The sequence below is a fragment of the Somniosus microcephalus genome, chromosome 21, assembly GCF_052327205.1.
Source record: "Somniosus microcephalus isolate GS21.2 chromosome 21, FLI_Smic_1.0, whole genome shotgun sequence".
Lineage (NCBI taxonomy): Eukaryota > Metazoa > Chordata > Chondrichthyes > Squaliformes > Somniosidae > Somniosus > Somniosus microcephalus.
Genome location: NC_141007.1, coordinates 70491762 through 70514085, shown reverse-complemented (window position 1 = coordinate 70514085; position 22324 = coordinate 70491762). Strand labels below are relative to the sequence as shown.

The 22324-nt window shown below is 41.4% G+C and overlaps 1 protein-coding gene across 15 annotated transcripts in view; it reads left to right on the top strand.

Annotated features, from left to right (window-relative positions):
- Nucleotides 1-22324, top strand: part of bptf (bromodomain PHD finger transcription factor) — a 157506-nt gene that overhangs the window by 62685 nt on the left and 72497 nt on the right. For 10 of the 15 annotated variants that reach the window (XM_085963910.1, XM_085963913.1, XM_085963904.1 and 7 more), the window contains 5 exons: nt 9947-10162; nt 11523-11732; nt 15695-15895; nt 18023-18216; nt 18832-19187. In XM_085963910.1, coding sequence (XP_085820036.1) covers nt 9947-10162; nt 11523-11732; nt 15695-15895; nt 18023-18216; nt 18832-19187 — 1177 coding nt within the window. The remainder of the gene's footprint in view (nt 1-9946; nt 10163-11522; nt 11733-15694; nt 15896-18022; nt 18217-18831; nt 19188-22324) is intronic. The other 5 variants (XM_085963911.1, XM_085963907.1, XM_085963905.1 and 2 more) reach the window with 2 other exon arrangements.

The window sequence follows — 22324 nt, the reverse complement described above, 5'->3', positions numbered from 1 at the left end:
TGTATACAATTATAGGTAGGATTGGAATGGAATGAGCATTAGGGCAGCAAAAATGAATGAAAAATCAAATTGTGGGGCAGTTGTAGGGGTAATGGCTCAACTCACAGGCAATTGTGGAGGACATTTTAAAGAGCTCCAGTCAGTTCTTCCCTTCACCAACATTTGAATTTTAATCAGCGTCTCTTAAAGTGCCGGTGTTCAGACTCTCTAGCCCACCTAAAATTGAAGGAAGTTTGTAACTGTTGGTCTCCATAACTGGGATGGAGCTCCTTGCTGTGGAGGGGCAAATGTCCAGAAAATCTGGAATATTTTTTGGCACACGCTAATAGATACATTGCGGCCATCTGGTTATACAATACTCCAGACCCTGGCTGAGAAAGGTTGCCTTGGGTAGAGCTAGTTTAGGAAAATGCAGCTACAGTGGCATCTGTTGACTTGGAAGAAAATGTAATACATAATATGCTATACTGCAGTTACCAATTTGAGACCTACCTTGAACAATGCAGAGCTGAGTTACACTCTGCCTTTGTATTGCTGTCTAGTGAGAAGTAGAGCTCTATATGTATGTATGCGTACTTGCCTGCATGTGCAGAGTTCAACTCACCAGCGTCCACCAGTAGATTAACTTATTAATGTTAAGGAGGAACGGGACAGTCAGCTCTTTGCCAACATTAAAAAGTTGCTCCTGTGTTCCAAACAACTAATTGTGATGATACAGCAGTTGGTGTGAGGGAGCACCACTTGTCCAAATATAATTTGGGTGATATCACTCCAGATTTTTACCAAACAGTTTATGTTGGCGGGAATCTCGAGCGGCAGAGTGGGGCTATAAAAGCCCCAGAGACCAGGTAAGGCCTCACAGCGTCGGCGGGAATCCTGAGCGGCAGAGTGGGGCTATAAAAGTCCCAGAGACCAGGTAAGGCCTCAGAGCGTCGGAGGGAATCCTGAGCGGCAGAGCGGGGTATAAAAGCCCCAGAGACCAGGTAGGTTTACCAGTCTCCAGTCTGGGAACTCGGAGGGAAGGAGAGAGGTAAAAAGTAATCCAAGTGTGACGTCACCAGAAAGCGGGTAAGTGATTGGTTGGTAAGTATTTCTCCCTTTTAAGCTTAAATCTCTTTGGTTTATAGTTTCTAAGGTGTGATATTCACCATCTAGAATCGGGGCAGAGGATATTTAAGAATAATAATAAATTTAATTAATTACATAGAATGGGAGATCAGGCGATGTGTTGCTGCTGCAATATGTGGGAGCTGGTGAACACCATTGATGCTCACGGTGATCACATTTGCAGTAAGTGTTGGCTGCTCGAGGAACTCCGGCTCCGTGTTGAAGAGCTGGAGCCCGAGCTTCAAACACTGAGACACATCAGGGAGGGGGAGAGTTACCTGGACTCTGTGTATCACGAGGTAGTCACACCAATTAGATTAATTAATTCAGATGTAGTCCGTGGCCAGGGTCAGGATGGTGTGACTAGAAGTGAGGCAGGTACGGGGATCCAGGAGGTAGTATTGGAGGAGCCGCAGCCCTTGCACTTGTCCAACAGGTTCGAGGCTCTTACTCCCTGTGGGGACAGGAGCAGGGACTGCAGGGAGGATGAGCAACCTGGCCACAGCACCGTGGAGCAGGGGGCCATTCAAGTGGGGGGAGTTAAAAGAAATGTTGTAGTGGTAGGGGATAGTATCGTTAGGGGGATAGATAGAGTTCTTTGCAGCCGAGAGCGAGAGTCCCGAAGGCTGTGTTGCCTGCCCGGTGCCAGGGTTAAGGACATCTCCTCTGGACTGGAGAGAAACTTGGAGTGGGAGGGGGAGGATCCAGTTGTCGTGGTCCATGTTGGTACCAATGACATAGATAGGACAAGGAAGGAGGTTCTGCTGAGGGAGTTTGAGCAGCTAGGGGCCAAATTAAAAAGCAGAACCGCAAGGGTAATAATCTCTGGATTATTACCTGAGCCACGAGCGAATTTGGCTAGGACAAATAAAATTAGAGAGTTAAATGCGTGGCTCAAAGACTGGTGTGGGAGAAATGGTTTTGCTTCCTGGGACACTGGCACCAGTACTGGGGCAGGAGGGAGCTGTTCCGTTGGGACGGGCTTCACTTGGCCAGTGCTGGGGTTAGAGTCCTGGCGGATCATATAACTAGGGCTGCAGAGAGGGCTTTAAACTAACCAGTGGGGGGGAGGTTCCTAGAGAGCAAATAATAAAAATGACAACAGAGAAGGTCATAGACTTAGGTAGCAGTGGGGAAATTAAAAACCAGAGCGTGTCAGGAAGGGGCAGAAGGTATGGAGTAAAAGGTAAAGTAATAAAAAGGGCAAAAGCAGGAACTAAGTGTCACAAAACACCTTTGAAAGTTCTCTATCTGAATGCACGTAGCATTCGTAACAAAATAGACAAGTTAATGGCACAAATAACTACATATGGGTATGATCTTGTGGCCATTACAGAAACATGGCTGCAGGGTGACAATGCCTGGGAATTAAACATACCAGGTTATTTAACGATCAGGAAGGACAGGCAGGAAGGAAGGGGAGGTGGGGTGGCTATGTTAATAAAGGAAGGAATCACTGTAATACAGAGAAATGATATTGGGTCAAAAGATCAGGATAATGAAACAGTTTGGGTGGTGGTAAGGAATAATAAGGGGAAAAAACACTAGTGGGCGTAGTCTATAGGCCTCCGAACAGTTGCAACTCTGTTGGACGGAGTATCAATCAGGAAATAGTTGAGGCTTGTAATAAGGGAACATCTATAATTATGGGGGATTTTAGCTATCATATTAATTGGACAAATCAAATTGGGCAGGGCTGCCTTGAGGATGAGTTCATTGAGTGTATTAGGGATGGGTTTCTTGAGCAGTATGTAACTGAACCGACCAGGGGGCAAGCAACCTTAGATCTGGTCCTGTGTAACGAGACGGGATTAATTAAAAATGTCCTAGTAAAGGATCCCCTTGGAATGAGTGACCATAACATGGTTGAATTCCATATTCAATTAGAGGGTGAGAAGGTTGGATCTCAAACAAGCGTGCTAAGCTTGAATAAAGGAGACTATGAAGGTATGAGAGCGGAATTGAGTAGAGTGGATTGGGAAAATAGATTAAAGGATAAGACGATACATGATCAGTGGTGTACATTTAAGGAGTTATTTTACAACTTCCAAAAAAAGTATATTCCACTGAGAAGAAAAGGGTGTAAAAGAAAAGACAGCCATCCATGGCTAAGTAAAGAAATTAAGGATAGTATTCGACTAAAAACAAGGGCATATAAGGTAGCCAAATCTAGTGGGAGGATAGAGGATTGGGAAAACTTTAAAAGACAGCAAAAAATAACAAAAAGATTGATTAAGAAAGGGAAGATAGATTATGAAAGTAAATTAGCAAAAAATATAAAAACAGATAGTAAGAGTTTTTATAGTTATATAAAAAGAAAAAGGGTGGCTAAAGTAAATGTTGGCCCCTTAGAGGATGAGACCGGGAAATTAATGGTGGGAAATATGGAGATGGCAAAAACACTGAATGAATATTTTACATCAGTCTTTACAGTAGAAGACACTAAGAATATCCCAACACTGGACAAACAGGGGGCTGTAGGGGGGGAGGAGCTAAACACGATCAAAATCACTAAGGAAGTGGTACTCGGTAAAATAATGGGACTCAAGGCGGATAAATCACCTGGACCTGATGGCTTACATCCTAGGATCTTGAGGGAAGTGGCGGTAGGGATTGTGGATGCATTGGTAATAATTTTCCAAAACTCCCTGGACTCGGCAAAGGTCCCGGCAGACTGGAAAACTGCAAATGTAACACCCTTGTTTAAAAAGGGCAGTAGACAGAAGGCTGGAAACTATAGACCGGTTAGCCTAACATCTGTGGTAGGTAAAATTTTGGAGTCCATTATTAAGGAGACAGTAACAGGACATTTGGATAATCATAATTTAATAGGACAAAGTCAGCATGGTTTTATGAAGGGGAAGTCCTGTTTGACAAATTTGCTGGAGTTCTTTGAGGAAGTAACATATAGGGTGGATAAAGGGGAACCAGTGGACGTAGCGTATTTAGACTTCCAAAAGGCATTTGACAAGGTGCCACACAAAAGATTATTGCTTAAGGTAAAAAATCACAGGATTGGGGGTAATATTCTGGCATGGATAGAGGATTGGCTATCTAACAGAAGGCAGAGAGTTGGGATAAATGGTTCATTCTCAGACTGGCAATCAGTAACTAGTGGTGTTCCGCAGGGGTCCGTGCTGGGTCCCCAACTCTTTACAATCTATATTAACGATTTGGAAGAGGGGACCGAGTGTAACATATCAAAGTTTGCAGATGATACTAAGATGGGAGGGAAAGTAGTGAGTGAGGAGGACATAAAAAACCTGCAAGGGGACATCGACAGGCTAAGTAAGTGGGCAGAGATTTGGCAGATGGAATACAATACTGGAAAGTGTGAGGTTATGCACTTTGGCAGGAAAAATCGTAGAGCAAGTTATTATCTTAATGGCAAGAAACTGGAAAGTACTGAAGTACAAAGGGATCTGGGGGTCCTGGTGCACGAAACTCAAAAGGTTAGTATGCAGGTGGCAGCACGGTGGCATAGTGGTTAGCACTGTTGCCTCACAGCGCCAGGGACCCGGGTTCAAATCCGGCCTCGGGTGACTGTCTGTGTGGTGTTTGCACATTCTCCCCGTGTTTGCGTGGGTTTCCTCCGGGTGCTCCGGTTTCCTCCCACAGTCCAAAGATGTGCGGGTTAGGTTGATTGGCTATGATAAATTGACCCTTAGTGTTAGGGGGATAGGGTGGGATATGTGTCGGTGCAGGCTCGATGGGCCGAAATGGCCTCTATCTGCAATGTGGGGTTTCTAAAAAAAAAAAAGGTGCAGCAAGTGATTAAGAAGGCCAATGGAATGTTGGCTTTCATTGCTAGGGGGATAGAATATAAAAATAGGGAGGTATTGCTTCAGTTGTACAAGGTATTGGTGAGACTGCACCTGGAATACTGGGTACAGTTTTGGTGTCCATACTTAAGAAAGGACATACTTGCTCTCGAGTCAGTACAAAGAAGGTTCACTCGGTTAATCCCGGGGATGAGGGGATGGACATATGAGGAGAGGTTGAGTAGATTGGGACTCTACTCATTGGAGTTCAGAAGAATGAGAGGCGATCTTATTGAAACATATAAGATTGTGAAGGGGTTGGATCGGGTGGATGCGGGGAGGATGTTCCTGATGATGGGTGAAACTAGAACTAGGGGGCATAGTCTTAGAATAAGGGGCTGCTCTTTCAAAACTGAGATGAGGAGGAACTACTTCACTCAGAGGGTGGTAGGTCCATGGAATATGCTGCCCCAAAAAGCTGTAGAAGCTACATCATTACATAAATTTAAAACAGAAATAGACAGTTTCCTAGAAGTAAAGGGAATTAAGGGTTACGGGGAGCGGGCAGGAATTTGGACAGGAGTCTAGGTTCAGATCGGTCATGGCCCTGTGGGTAGCGGAGCGGGCCCAGGGGCCGTGTAGCCTGATCCTGCTCCTATTTTGTGTGTCTAATTCTGTTAGATTCAGGAGATGGTTCTGTGATAGTGGATTGGCGGTTCGGATCAGATCAGCCATGATCTTATTGAATGGCAGAGCATGCTCAAGGGGCCGATTGGCCTACTCCTGCTCCTATTTCTTATGTTCTAAGCTGAAACCAGTTTGTTTCAATGTAAACTGTGTAGTATTACTGACATTTAATAATATTGGACCCAGAGGTATTCAAAGTCACTTGACATACATGTGACCTTTTTTAAAACTCCGTTTTTTTTGCCATGCTAATTTCTGCATTCACTTCTGAACGTGTTGGTTTCTTCTGTTGTTGCTGGCGCACAGTTCATGGCCACTCGCAGCCCTCCAGTACCTTGCCCAACTGGTCATTCGTTATCTGCGTGTGTGCTTTGATGGTGGGTTTGGCAGGTTATTGAACTGCAGGCCAAAATGGTCCAGCCAAATCCTACCCTCGCCCAATATCCCAGAAGCGCACTTCCAGCAGGGGTTGCTGATATTGATCACAAATGGGAACTTTGCTAAGGGCGGTTGTTGTACTTCTACTGCCCTGGCTGAGCCCAGCTGACTGAGGAGACTGGGAATAGACGTGGGAACTTCTTGGTTTATATGGCTCACTCACTCGTTGGATATATTTAAGCTATCAGGGGAGCTGTCCTGGTAATGGACCATTAGTGAGGTATATTAGAGAAGTATTCAATAAATATCTCGTACTTCAAGAGTATTCTTTCAGAAAAGTAATTTCCATAACACATTGAAATGTGCGTGTGAACTTTTCCGTGCACTTGTAGCAAAAAATTATGTCCGCAGCATTAATTTTTGCAGGCTGCAGTCACACCACCGAGAAACATTGTCTTTTTGAAGATGAGGATTTTTCTCTTGCTTTCAGGAAGTCAGATTTGCATAGGCAGGCAGATGCAGGTCTGCTGCAATGCATACCTTGTTGAATGTTCTGGGATGTTGCTAGTTCCAAGTGTTTTAGTGGAAGGAACTAATGGTACCTCACTGGTGAATCTCCAACTTTTGTGGATCTTGGTAAAGGTGAGATTCAAATTTGGGAGTTGATGGTGCACTTCCATAGCTGTCGGCATGTAACCAGGAGAATGTCGATGCATGCTTCCACCTCCTGCTTTCCACATTACAGAAAGCACTTTCAATAAAATTACCAAGTGCAATATGTTTGTTGTCTATAAGGATAATAACTAGGGGTGTTTTTCGTTGAGTTTTGTTGGATATGTTTTCCTTCAAATCGTGTATATTTTGTGGTCTTATTTTCTTGTTTAAAATTCTACATTGTGTCCAGCCTGTTGTTTTTTTTTGGTATAAACTATTTTCCAGTTTAAAAAAAAACTTGTAAATAACTGCAGTCATGATTGGTGCTGAAATTTAGTAAAACATTGTGAAACATGTTAGTTGCATGGTGTGCTTTTGTTGCCTGCTACCAATAATCTGTTTAAACTGCTGTTTCTCCCAACATGCAGGTTATGATTGTTAATTGGGTATTGCTGTGATTAGAACTCCTCTGTGCTGCTTAGCCTGGGGCTTCAGCAGCTGCGGGTATCGGCTGCATTCCCAAAAGTGTTGTCGTCCTAGCCCCAAGGCAGATTTTCATTTAAACAACTCGAGGCCCTCTCCACTGTGCACTAAATCCGCCTCTTCACAGTTCCAGCCTTTGTTCTTCTCATCGCCAGGCTTCCTAAGAATCTTCCTCATTCGTGCTGTCACCGCCACTGCACGCACCTCACACTTTTCATTTCTGTACTCAATGACATTATACTCCAGCTGTGGTCCAACCAGTATCTTGTACAAATTCAACTTCATCTGCACCCATATGTCTTTCTCTTCCTCCAATCTGTTAAGTGTTGTCCCATTTAGGTATACTTCACTGAATTTCTCCCCAAAATATACTAGTTAACATTTCTCTGCATTGATTTGCATCTGCCACGTTTTGCCCACTCTGCTAACCTGTCTGTCGTGCAGTCTTCTGCTCCTGCATTCTTCCCCACAATTGGTCATGCCCTTTAATTTGGTATTATCAAAAATTTGGTGATCGGCAAAAGAACCAAAGGCGACGCGAGGAAAAGCTTTTTTGTGGGCAAACATTTGGCAGATGGAGTATAATGTGGGAAAGTGCGAGGTTATCCACTTTGGCAGGAAAAATAAAAAAGCAAATTATTATTTAAATGGAGAGAGGTTACAAAATGCTACAGTTCAGAGGGACCTGGGGGTCCTTGTGCACGAAACACAAAAAGTTAGCATGCAGGTACAGCATGTAATCAAAAAGGCAAATGGAATGCTGGCCTTTATTTCATGGGGGTTGGCGTATAAAAGCAGGAAGTCCTGCTACAACTGTACAGGGTATTGGTCAGACCACACCTTGAGTACTGCGTACAGTTTTGGTCTCCTTATTTAAGGAAGGATATACTTGCATTGGAGGCAGTTCAGAGATGATTCACTAGGTTAATTCCAGAGATGAGGGGTTTGACTTATGAGGAAAGGTTCAGCCTATATTCATTGGAATTTAGAAGAATGAGGGGTGATCTTATTGAAACATATAAAATACTGAGGGGGCTCGACAGGGTAGATGCAGAGAGGATGTTTCCCCTCATGGGGAAATCTAGAACTCGGGGGCACAGTCTCAGAATAAAGGGTCGCCCTTTTAGAACTGAGATGAGGAGGAATTTCTTCTGAGGGTCGTAAATCTGTGGAATTCTCTGCCCCAGAGAGCTGTGGCGGCTGGGTCATTAAATACATTTAAGGTGGAGATAGACACATTTTTGCAAGATAAGGGAGTGAAGGGTTATGGGGAGCGGGCTGGGAAGTGGCTTTGAGCCCTAGATCAGCCATGATCTTATTGAATGGCGGAGCAGGCTCGAGGGGCCAAGTGGCCTATTCCTGCTCCTATTTCTTATCAACAAGTTATAATATTCCACTTATGCCCATATCCAAATGGAAAAGCAAGTTGTCCCAGTACAGATCTCCAGCACACTTCACATACCCAAGTCTTACTAATCTGAAAAACATTAATTTATCCCTATTCTCTGCTTTCTGTCACCTTAGCCATCACTCTATCCACATGGCTATATTAACTTGAATAACCTGTATCTTGACAAGTCTCTGATATGACGCCTTAATCTATACATACAACCTACAGTACATTTCCTTTATCAAGACACTGATTTCATCAAAAATTTAGGCACCGCCTGCTTTTTACAGATCCATTCCGACTGTCTGATTAACGAATACCTTTCTAAATATTCAATCATTTCACCCCATATTATGAAGCCTGGAAGTTTACCCACAACCAGGGTTAGACTAACTGGCCCATGAATCCCTGCCTTTATGCCTTTCTCTCTTTGTCAATAAGGGTGGAACATTTGTCTTTCCAATCCTTTTGGCACAATGAATTTCCGTTTCCAAATTTTTTTTTCGGAAATTATTATTAGTGCCTCCTATTTCCTCTCCAATTTCCCTCCCTATTATGAGATGCATCACAACTGGGCCCAGTGATGATTTTTTTGGTACTTTTTAACTCCTATTAACTTTTTAATATAGTTTCCTTTTGAATATTTATTTTGAGTAGTGGCTGATCCCCGACTACTTCCGGTGTTGAAGCCAGTCATTGCAATGAGTGTATGAGCAGCTCAGGATCCCTCTCCCTCTCTCCCTATACTGCTGCCCTCTCGCATCTCCTTTTATCTTCCCTCCCCATCCCAAGTGGAGAAGTATGTGGGTGAGGTTGGAAACTCCGCATGCAAGGCACTGAACCTAGTCTTGTAACAAGATGCAACATTGCCCTGAGAGGGCGCAGCGTTTCTAAACCGGTGCCATTGTCCATGATTTACCAATTACAAATGCTGCACTGTTTGCTCTGACTCGCTTTCTGAAATAATTTGATCCGCAACTAATGGACTTGTTCAGATTGGTTGCAGTTTCCCATTCAGTAATTATTACTTAGTAACTGTTTCCATAGACTTAGAATGCTCTTTTTGGAAAAGTAATTCAATTTTTTTTTAAAGAAATATGAAGTAAATGTTCAATTGAATCTCAAAACTGAAACATTTGTGAGCCATCTTTAAAGAAGTGTTCCTTGCTTCCTGAAAAGCTGAGTAAGTACTGTCTTCACACACATTGTGGTGGTATTGCATGGTATTACACCCTCCCCTTCCTTGTACGCAAACTGGTGGACCTTGGAGCTGTTTGTATTTTTGGGGTGGGCACGTGGGGACAAGTTTATATACTGAAATCAGCACTATTGAACTATGCTCAACTTGCATCAGATCAGTCTGGTAGGGATGTTGGTGCTTTGGGCAACTACTTGGAAATGCACTCTTGTTGCTTTTTAATACCAAATAAAATAAAACAGCTAGTCTGTCTCTAGTCCTCAAAGAAATCTCCATTCTTTTCCTCAGAGGAAATTTTGGAGCGACAGAAAGCAAAACAAGAAGCCGAGATGGAGGAAGTTAAGCGAAAAGCAGCAGAACAAGCAGAGAAGGCCAGGAGAGAGACTGGGGAGAATGGCCAGATGGAGATTGAGAAGTGTAATGAAGCATCAGAAGAGCAAACTGAAGAGAAGGACAAGGATAGGAAAGAGACTGAAGAAAGTCTTCAGGAAAAAGGCACAGAAGGTAAATGGTGCTTACCCACTGTGAAGTCATACTGGGTTAACCATCAGCTCGTGTCACTGCAGTTATTTCAATTGCTTGCATGCAACTGAGACACTTTGTTCCTGTTAATCTTAAAACTAGATTTGGGGTTCAAATATCTTATGGGTAATGTTCATTCCGATGTCTGTTGTAATAGTTGAAGCCAGATTTGAGAGCCATAGTACTGAAGTTAGTTCTGGCTTGCATGTACACAGATGGAACAAAAGATCCTACTCCTTTTTATTAAAAAAAAAAAATCTATACCATATTTGCATCAGTCTGTTCTAAATTGAACATTATTTGAAACAATGAAAATATGTGCATCATGCCATTTTATTGATTAAAATTCAAATCCCAGCAGAGGCACTAGGCTTGAAATTGAACTTTATTTTATTTTAATTTACTTGCTGTGTAGACCCTGAGGCTAGGAAGTTTTCTGTATTATTGAGTTATGTTTATCTTATTGAACAGCTGCTTAATGAGAACATGGTGGTGTGTTAAAACTGTCAGACCCAACCTGATTGCAGTTCAATTTCACCATGTTACGGTTGGAACCAGATAGAAACCGTGTTGTCAGCAGGATTTTGATTAACTATTACAGTGGGTGTGTTCGTACTACAGCCACTTGACCTGTGGGGTGGGGAGAAGAGAAGGGGGCATACAGCAGTACAACTATTGATTTTTATCCTTCCAACCCTCCTTTGTGTTGGGAGAGAGCATTTTGTGTTCCACCTTTACAAGTCTCACTGGTGGTTGTGATGATGGCAGTGGAAGAACATTAATGGGATGCATTGATAGTAGCAGAAAGGAAGGACAACTTTAACCTGTATTGAATTGGTACCATGGGCTAAACAAGCTGGGTGACAACATTGCTTGCTGTGTAGCACTCTTTTTGAATAGAAAGTGAGATTGAAAACCAATTGTCGTGTCAGGTTGTATCTGTTTGAATGAAATAACTGTCCAGATGTGAACTTGTGAAACATTACCAGTGTTGGGAAAGATTACAAGCTGTTGCCATTGGGAACTACTCCTGTGCCCTCCTCATCTGTTCTGAGGGGCAGTTTTAGCTTTGCTAAAATAAAAATGGCATGGTTGAGGGCCTTTGGATAAAGCCTTGGAAAAGTCCTCACACGTTAGACAGCAGGAGGTGATGTTTATTATAAATATTACAGAAAATGGTTTTTGTGTTGATTGTATTTTAAAATGTGAAATGAGTGCTGTTAATTCTGATGTTCTGCTCGAAATGTGATTGAGATGTGCAAAAAATCTTCGGTCTTTCCTAAGAACTTGTAGTCAGGGACATATTCAAAAGGTAGTGCTTGTGTTCTACGTTTTGCTGTAGACCCCATGCCTAGTGGAGATAACCGTAGCTCTGAAAGTTCAGAGACATTGAAGAGTGATGGCAACAGCCAAAATCCTTCTGCAGAGGAAAATAAGCCTCCCCCGTCGAAGGACACTGGAGAGAGTGAGCTGGCAAACCCTGAAGCTGAGAAGCTGACAGAGGAGAAGAAACTGGCAGTCGAATCAGTACAGCTCCCTCTGGATAGAACAGGTACAGAAGGTCACTCATCATACCTCTGAGTGGGGGGAGCAGTTATTTTCTCGATCGTATTCTAAGTGAACGAACTACCTCCATCTTTGGAATCATTCCATCAGTCAATTTTTATTTTTCTCTGTTTGTGTTCTTTGCTCATATTGCAGTCTGGCTGACTGTTCACAAACCTATTCATTAGTAAGCTAGTAGTACAAATGAAAATGAGACAATTTACTGACATCTACTAACTTTTTAAAAATTGAAACTTGACAATATAATCTTTTTTGGTATAATATCGCTGCTTGAAGTTTTGAGCTTTGATTTGTCTGCCTTTCATATTAAAACATTTCTAAGATGTATCTTAAGTGATTTAACTGCATTTTGATTGTAGCTACTTCATATTTTTCCCCGTTTTAAGTTTAGATTTTATCCTGTGCTCCTGAATGCCCAAATTCTTGCTGAGTTTGTTCCTGTCCTCACCCATTGAGCTCATGTGCAGTTTCTAACTGGATATTGGGCAGAAGCAGGAACAGTGATTTAACTATTCTTTTGACTTGCTCAGGGACATTGAGGCTGGTTGTGCCGCTCCCATTGTCATCCTGGCTGAAGCCTGCTAACTTGCTGCAAACCAGGTCCATCACAGTCGGCAGTGCGTTGAGTCATTGAGAGGGCATCATTATTTTTTTGCAGTTAGCCTTTGGTGTTGGACTCTTGACATGACACACAAACCTTTCTCCCCATGATTACTTCAATGCATAATGGAAGATGACTTGTCTGTGTATGTATCGTCAGATTCTAGAACTTTTTTACTTCATAGTCATTTTCAGTTAGATTTATTGATCTGTGTAGCAGTGGTCCCTAGAGGAGGGCAAACTGTTTGAGATACTAGATGGCTTTCACACCCTACCAGATGAATCCCAAATTACTTAAATTAATATCTAGCAGTTAAGGATTTACTGACTGAATATTTTAATTGACATCCTTCATCTTCAGTAATCATATATTTAGTAGATGTCATCGCCAATGAAATGCATCTGAAACTTCTTGTTCATGTATTCATTTTTTTGACACCCATATCTTTTGCTTGAAACACTGACTTGGTGTTAATGAACAGTCAGTAAGGTGGTTCAGAAAGTTGAACTTTTGTTGTTTTTTCTTAAGCTATAAGTAAAACGCAAAGTGGTGAAATGTTCCTTTTATAATGGGGTTGTACCTGTTTTTCTGGATATCGGTATTTTTGGAAATGCTATTTTTGTCTCCGCTAAAGTTGCACTCCAGATTAGTTTCAAGTTTGCCAGATTTTACTTTTTGCTTATTTTAACCTGGAATTATATTTAATATTTTAAAGTGACTATTCTAATCCGGTCTGGTGTAACTATGGACAAATGTTAAATAATCCAAAAGGAAAAACAAATGGAGGGACTGCATTCAATGAGCAACTGAAGATAAAATAAAAATATCCAACTGCAGTTATTGTTTACAAACTGCTGTTTTGTAACCTGTTTCAGAAAGACACCCATATAACAGAGCATTGCACCATTGACTGTGTCACAGTGGTTCTTTCACTTGTGTCAAAGAGCATTACTTGTATCGCTAGTGGCTGCTGGGTCGTTAACACCCGTAAAATAAGTTTCATGGCACATGTTCTATAAATTTCCGTTTCATTTGTTGTATGCTTTAAGCATGAATGTTTTTTAATTTCTTCTTGGCAAAATTTGTGTTCAAAGTTAAGCATGTTCATACTTGGAAGTAGAATGCTTTTTTTTTTATATTAAAATTTTCTCACCCGGCATCTGCACTAACAGGCCAGCTATCATAAGCAAAGGACCCTTCCTCTGGCCCAATAATAAGCCTCTGCCCCAATCTCTGAAGAGCACCACCTACTGCACCAGTATAAATGTTTTCAATTCTCACACTAGCCATCCTTGTGGTTTATGTGACTAAGTAGGCATTTAACATAAAATTATCCATAATTTGACATAGGGCTCACACCCATTAGGAACTTGGTTGAAATTGGCCAACCTCATTTTTCCTACAGGACTGTGACACCCAAAACACAGAGAATGTACGTAAGTGCGACATAGGGAGCAGTTTGCTCAAATCTTGCCAAAGACAAAATTAGGAGGTTTGGCATGAGCGAGGAGGACTGTTTGGCGTGCATAGGTTAGCAGAATGGGCACATGTGCAAGTGCAGGAAGAAAAAGCTGTAAATTTTTTTTAAAAGCGTGCAACATAACATTGAGTTTTATAAATGGGAGCAATGAAAGTCTAAGTCATAAATTGATGCAAAGCAATGGTTAGATCATCGTTTTGAGCAGTGTGTGTAGTTTTGGGCACTCTTTTATAGCAAGGACACTGAAATACCTAGAGAGCTTGCAGTTTAGATTCAGCAGCATGATACCAGAGGTTGGAGCTACAGTAATAGACTTGAGATACTGGGACTAATTCAATTGGTGTTGGATAAAACTTAAGAGGAGGTTTAATAAAGTTTTGTTTTAAATTAAGGGTTTTGTTAAGTTTTTTTAATTGCTTTTAAATGTATTGTTCCCCAAGTAATGAACCAGTTCTTGAACAAGACTAGTTCTGCAACTTCTATTTGGTACCAATCCCCTCATGCAGTTTAGATCAAGAACATAGTGTGTGGTAAATCATGTCCACCAACCCACCTCCAACTATTCTGTAGCATGTTGGAGGACTAACATGATGCATCATAATTTCACACCTCTTGATTAAAGTTATTTATGTTATTGCAACCTTTAGTACTTTTCTATTACAAGATCACAAAACTTGAATATATATTTTACAGACCACTGAGTTAACTTAAGAAATAGGAGCAGGACTAGGCCATACGGCCCCTTGAGCCTGCTCCGCCATTCTCTAAGATCATGGCTGATCTTCTACCTCAATTCCACTTTCCTGCCTTATCCCCTAAAGAGTTATTCTTCACGTCCACTTTAGACAAGTTTACAAAAAGGCAAAAATATATAACTTAATTGCTCCTCAACACGTGGCGTATTGTACTGCTGAACCTGTCATTAAAGCATCTTGCTTTCTACGATTGCATATTTTAAAATTCGCTGCATGACACCTGTTGCATTGGAATATCACATTCTTTTTGTCCTCCATATTTTTTTCTTGTGATTGAATCATGTCATTGTTTACTTTTTTTATGCACAGCATTTAAAAATGCACTTCTTTTAATATGAAGCGATCAAAAGGGAATCATAAATTGACTCTGTTCCCTGTTGGTTCAGTGGCCAAACACTGAGTCTCATAGACTAGGAAGGTCCAAATTTGATTCCTAGTCTCTGCTATAACTCACCTCCACGGCCAGGCCAGGAAAGGTAAAATTCGCCATAGTATTCTCTCCTGATTGCTATCCAGTGACTCCTGCTGGAAAGTGTGGGCATCAGGTGAGGACAACATCAGGCTTGAGTTAAATATCCATCTGACATGTGAAGATTGGCAACTGGGATGAGATCCAGAGGGCCATGGCACTGTACCAAAGCATGAATCAACAACTTGAGAACAAGAGGAGAGAAATTTTGGAGGGGTGAGTGGGAAGCAGCATTTAGAACTATGTTGGGAGCTGTTTGATACCGAGCTCTCTTTGCCGTTTCCTGGTGGTTTAAGCAGGAAGAGATTGGAGAGAGAACTGCTATTGCCCTTGTTTACAGTACTTCTGCATTGTAAAGAATAAACATTCAAACAAAAATTGTTTTTGGGTAACATAATTTAAGCAGTTAAGTGCTGTATTATCTTCAAATAGGAAATTATAATGAGAACTTGAATTCAGTTTGACCAATTTATTTTTGAGATGCCTGTGTTCATAACTACAGTGGGTGACCCATTTCAGTGGTTGATCCTATTGCCCAGTGAGGTTGATGACCATTCTGTCTAGCTGGTTGGGAAGGGAGGTGTGTAAGTTGCTTTTGATGTCTAAGATACCAATTTGTGTTGCTTCTTTTCTACTTCCTTAGAAGATAATGTTGAGAATTCTACTGATGCTACTACCACTGCCATGAAAACCACTTCGCCATTGCTATCTGCTGATGATAGTAACAGCAATGTGGATTTGTCCAATGAGACATCCACTCAGGATGCCAGTTTCAAGATAGCTGAGGATTTGGAGAATATGGAGGGGTCCTCACAGTCTTCAGGGAATGGTCAGGAAGACACAGGTGAACTTTAATTATTTCCTTCAAAAATGCTACCTTGCAAATACATCATGTAATTTGAGTTTAAGCGCATCTTGAAAACACAGTGCTTTTTGTCAGGACTGGTGCTAGTCAAGATTTTACTTGCTAATTCAACTCCAGCCCCCAAAATTGGTATGGACAAAACTCTCATGATCTTTTGAAAGTTATGTTTAATTTTGCATTAAATAACATGAACCCTTTCTGATTTCTGTTCAGCTGATTACAGTTATGGTTTTAATTTCTCATGTTACAGGGTGTGGAAGAAGGTGGGCTGTCTGTTCAGAGTCAACTCTCCACGAGTAATGCAAGGATAGTTTATGGGTGGCATGGTAGCATAGTGTCCCGGCACACCAGTGCACGGTGCCATACCACTGATTACAGTCGTATCCAAGCAGAGGCAAGCATCTCCCCACAGCCAGGGGTAGGAATGTTAGAGCGAAATGCTCCAAGTACCTGCTAGCAGCAAGTAGCATGAGTGGAGTTTGAGATGCAGTTGCCTGCCCAAAAGAACGCAGGAAATGCTGATTTGATAAGCTGGGACTGAGAGAAATTTACAGGATCATATAGCCTTTCCTGAAACCATCCCCCAAAATATACCTTCCCCCCCGCCCCCCCTTTCCCCTCCCAGTTTACTTTCTTGGGTCCTTTTCTGATTAGGGTCTACATATATGGGGAATTGTGGACACAAACCTACATCCTACCACCCTGTGCTTTGATACACTGACACATTACGCTGTTGGAAGTATTTCCAAAGATTTCATAAATGATCCCCTTCCCCTTGATACTTTTCCTGGGCGTGTAATCCTAAATATCTCGGAGGTATTGTAACTAAATCTATCAAGCTTGACTAAATAGGAGCTAAGTACCTGGACTGTTGTAAAACTATAAAACTCCATGACCTAATTCTTAACCATACAATTATTAAAGCCATGCCCCTTGGAGTGATTCTTTTCTATTGACCTGATTTGAAAGGGGGAGTGTCGTAAATTTTACATGGATAACTCTCAGTTTCCAATAATATGTTGCACCTCACTAATATTTGCTCAAACTTAAAAAAAAAAAAAAAAAAAAAAATTTTAAAAATCAAGTGTTAAATATCTCCCACAGTATACTAAGGATTAATTCGTTGGTTTGCTGCAATTTCTGTAGCTCTCTTCAGTGAGCCACTTGATGTTCAAACTCTATATTTAAAACCTGTTTGCATCTGTGAACCATTGTTTATCTAAATGTTCCTATTGTGAAACTGTAGCTGCTAATTCATCCCACTCGTGAAAAAATAGACCATATGATTAATGTTGCATTTAAAAGAACAGCTGATATAAACCAGAAAGAAAGCTGAGGTTTGATTACTCTTGCGGATTTCCACACCCGTTTTTGACCATATGGACCGCTTCAAGGGATCGCGTGTAATAGAGTTTCTGCATGTAACTACTGTAGTTTTCCCCCCACCTTTAAGAAATGGCATGTACCATCTCTGATTATTCCCTCTTATTTGTACTGGTTTTCTTGTACTGGTATTTCTAAATTAGTTCACCAATTAGTATTGTACCGAGCTTTAAAAAACTTCTACTGGAAACTAGACCTAGGCTACCAAATTCATTTGGGACCCTGAAGAGACAGGCAATTCTAGTTAAAGATCGCAAGATAACCTAGTATCTTCATACAATAAACCAAAATGGTTTCTATATATTTTAATGGTTTTCTTTTGCAGGCTAGGTCTAAAATGTGTGTTTAGTTGCATTTTCAAGGATAATAATAAACAACTCTTTCAGCCATCTTCCCCAAATCAATATATGCTGGCCAAAATAGTTCAGGGAAGCAATTATACACAGTTGCTGCTATTGATGCTGCTTTTACTATAGAGTGACATTCCACATACTCATGCTAGAGGTCGGAAGCTGTGCAAATTCTGAAAGATTAGTTTGAAAAAGTTTTCCTTGGATTGAAATTTCTTTCTTAAAACATATCAAATGGACAAACTGTTGGTTGGCAGGCTGGTGTTGGTCTTGATGCATATGAGTGGGAAATAATGCGTAACTATATCTAGGATTGTTCGGTGAGTGAGTTGAGCACGACCACTGATACCTCTGCAATGATTATTTGCTATAGAATCAGCAGAACTCGGCAGTGATAAAGCAAATGGCGAAAATGGTGATTTTTCTGGAGCTGGTAAAGGATCATCTATCCCAACTAGGATGGTCACAAGGTTACGGAACCCTGACAGCAAGTTGAGCCAACTGAAGAGTGCCCAGGCTGCTGCTGCAGCACATGAGGCAAACAGATCATTTAAGGACGGGAGAGAGGTGAGAGACAAGCTTGTACTCTTTAAAAATGTATATTTATATTGAATTACATTTGCATTATGTTGCATCCTATACAAAAATAAGATGCATGTTGATTATTTAAATTGCTTTTAAAACTCACTGTGACTTGAACTTTTCTCTCCAAAGTTGACATTAAATTGATTCCAGGCATTTCTTCTTGGTTCCCCCTCCCCCCACCCACATTTAAAATAAGAACATAAGTTGTGGAGCCAGAAAAGACCTTTTAGTCCATCAACTTCACTGCATCCAAATTTCATGTATGTTTGTTCTCTCCTGCACTTCTCCCCCATTGCTACTTGTTGATTCCTATTTCAAAGGAACTTTGAGTTCTTTATCTCCCTGACAATGGGAAGGGAGGGAGGAATATAGGCAACGTTACTCATATCTCTATAATCCTCAATCCCCTTCCTCAGTAGATAGAAGTTGTCAATTTAGCCTGAATGAACTACCTTCTCTGGAAGCCTGTTGCACAAAAAATATTCAGGTTAGAACACGGTGTTTAAAGATAATTCATATTGAACGAGCAAAGGCAGTGTGGAATTTGGGGAATGTATATTGATATAAAATGGTATATTGAGTCTATTTGCTTTTCAGGTCCTGGTGGTAAATTCACAAGGGGAAGTCTCTCGCCTGAGCGCAAGAAAAGATCTGGTGCTGAAGGGAATTGTAAATAACTTGTTTAAGTTGGGTCAAGAGGGAAAGTATCGTGTCTACCAAAACCAATACAGCACTAGCACCTTGGCACTCAACAAGCACCAGCACCGAGAAGATCATGACAAACGACGGCACCTTTCACACAAGTTCTGCATGACCCCTGCGGGCGAGTTCAAGTGGAATGGTGCTGTGCATGGGTCAAAAGTGCTTACAATCTCTACTTTAAGACTGACCATTATCCAGCTGGAGAATAATATCCCATCCTCATTCCTGCACCCTAACTGGGCTTCACATAGGTGAATGGAATTAGTTTCTTTGTGTGTTTATAGATTGATCACATTGAAGTGCAATTTATGCTTTCTTTTGTGCTGCCATAATTTTCTTTTGATTCTGAAAGGAGACAGTGAACACTAAGCCCATTTCAATCAGAAGACAGCAGCAGCATTTCAGGAGCGAAGAACTATTTTAGAACGAGCCAGTAAATGTCATGAGCGTTGTGCAGGCTGTAGTTAGGACACCATCAGCAATGTTGTACTGCTGGTGTCAAATGTTGTGATATAGCACCAACATATAAAGTGCAGTAAGATGGGGTATTGGACTTGCAGAACTGTTTAGTCAAGTGTAATGGAATGAGGCAGCACGATATCCACTGTTCAACACCTGAAACTGCATCCCTCTCTGTAAAACATATGTATGTAATGGCTTTCAATCCCTTTCTTGTCTGAAAGAAAATGGAGATAAGTGGTTTCACTGGGGCCGTCTGCCCAAACAGAAGGGGATGGGGAGTTACTTCACTGATCTCCTTTTGACCAGAGGCAAGCTAGGCATAGGCGCATCTGTACAGATATTCAGAAACACTTGGATGTATTTTCAGGTAGAGGAGTTGTAATAATGAGCAGGTGAGTACCTGTGTTTCAAACCTGCCCCATGATTGAGAGCACATTGTGAATGTGTTTTTGTTGATAAACAGTCTTTCATGTTTCAGTATCTCGATGAATAAATTACATTTCAAATTGAGTGTTCATAAATTCAGATTGGAAGTAGATCTAAAATGACGAGGTAATGCAGCTGTAAGTTTTGCTTAAATGTTTATCTGTTTATACAATGCCTCATTTTTGATAAGCGTTTGGATTTACTGTCAGTTGGGTTGGAATTTTATGTTTGCTTTTCTAGTTTTTTTTTAAAGATGAAAATGGTATTAAAATTTCAATCTGAGTGCAAAAAGTACAGTTTAAAATTTCTGTCCATTTATCTCTCTGTTTCTGAGCATTTTATGAATGTCGTGGAGCTGACCGTAATCCTTTTGAGTCTGGGAAACATTATCAAACTTTACAGGGAAATCAGTTGTGCCTGACTACTTTTTCTTGCCAACCACTTGTCTTCTTGGTCTCCTTTGTTGTTTTCTATAATACGACCCCCATGCCCCCCACTCCCCACCCCATCCCCAGTTTTTGCTACTTCACCTTTGAGTATAAGCTGTCTCATTTCATTTAATACTGGCCCTAACCACACTCATATACCCATCACTTTATCGCCGCAGAACTGCCTCTTTTGTCTTTCGGGGTAATGTATATACACACACACACATATTTATATTATATATATATATAAAAGGCGCCGAACACCTCGAGTCTCTTCGCTGGGAGCAAGCGCAAGGAGCGCACGTCAACCCAAGCACCCCACCCACCGTCTGCCCCCCGTGACAGAGACTGTAGGTCCCGCATTGGACTCCTCAGTCACCTGAGAACTCCTTTTTAATGTGGAAGCAAGTCATCCTCGGTTCCGAGGGACTGCCTAAGAAGAAGAAGAATATATCATAGAATAGTGCAGCACAGAAGGAGGCCATTTGGCCCATTGAGTCTGCGTTAGCTCTTTCGAACAGCAATCCAGTTAGTCCCACTCGCTGGTTCTTTCCCCGTATCCCTGCAATTTTTTCTGCTTCAAGTATTTATCAATTCCCTTTTGAAAGCTACGATTGAATCTGTACCCTGTCAGGCAGTGCATTCCAAATCCGAACCACCTGTTGCGTGAAAAAGTTTTTCCTCATGTCGCCTCTGGTTCTTTTGCCAATCACCTTAAATCTGTGCCCTCTGGTTATTGATCCTTCAGCCATTGGAAACAGTTTCTCTTTATTTACTCCTATCTAAACACTTCATGCTTTTAAACACCTCTATCAAATCTTCTCTTAGCCTTCTCTGCTCTAAGGACAACAACACCAGCTTTTTCAGTCTATCCACGTAACTGTAATCCTTCATTCCTGGAACCATTCTAGTAAATCTCTTCTGTCCCCTCGCCAAAGCCGTCACCTCCTTCTTAAAGTGTGATGCCCAGAATTGGACACCACACTCCAGCTGGGGCCGAACTAGTGTTTTATATAGGTTTAGCATAACTTCCTGGTTTTTGTATCTTATGTCTCTATTTATAAAGCTCAGGATCTGATATGCTTTAACTTCTTTGTTAATCTGTCCTGCCAACCTCAAAGATTTATGCACAAACACCCCTGGGTATCTCTGTTTTGCACCACCTTTAAAATTGCACCATTTAGCTTGTATTGTCTATCCTCATTCTTCCTACCAAGATGTATCACCTCTCACTTTTCTGCATTGAATTTCATCTACCATGTGTCCGCTCGTTCTACCAGCCTGTCTATGCCCTCCTTGAAGTCTATTACTATCTTCCTCATTGTTTATTACACTTCCACGTTTCATGTCGTCAGTAAACTTCATAATTCTGCCCTGTACATCCAAGTCATTAATGTACATCAAAAACAGCAATAGTCCTAGTACTGAATCCTGGGGAACACCACTGTATACGTCCCTCCAGTCCGAAAAACAGTCATCCACCAGTCCGAAAACAGTCACTCACCACAACTCTGTTTTCTATTCCTTAGCCAATTTTGTATCCTTGCTGCTACTGTTCCTTTTATCCCCAGGGCTTCAGATTTGCTAACAAGCCTATTATGTGGTACTATATCAAACACCTTTTTGAAAGTCCATACACACAATATCAACTGCACTGCCCTCATTCACCCTCTCTGTTAGCTCATCAAAAAACTCAATCAAGTTAGTCAAACACAATTTGCCCATAACAAATCCATGCGGGCTCTCCTTTATTAGTCCATACTTGCCCCAAGTGGCTGTTAAGTTTCTCCTGGATTATTCTTTCTAAAAACTTCCCCACCATTAAACTTTAAACTGACTGGCCTGTAATTGCCATCTTTTTCCTTCTCCCCTTTTCCCTCAGCAAGCTAGGATGCATCCCATCCGGACCGGGTGACTTAGCCACAATTACAGCCAGCCTTTCTAATACCTCGTCTTTATGTTTTTTTTCTCATCCAGTATCAGCCCTACTGTTTCTTTGACAACCCTTTTACTGTTAATATGCTTCTGGAAGACCTTTTGGATTCCCTTTTATGTTAGCTGCCAATCTATTC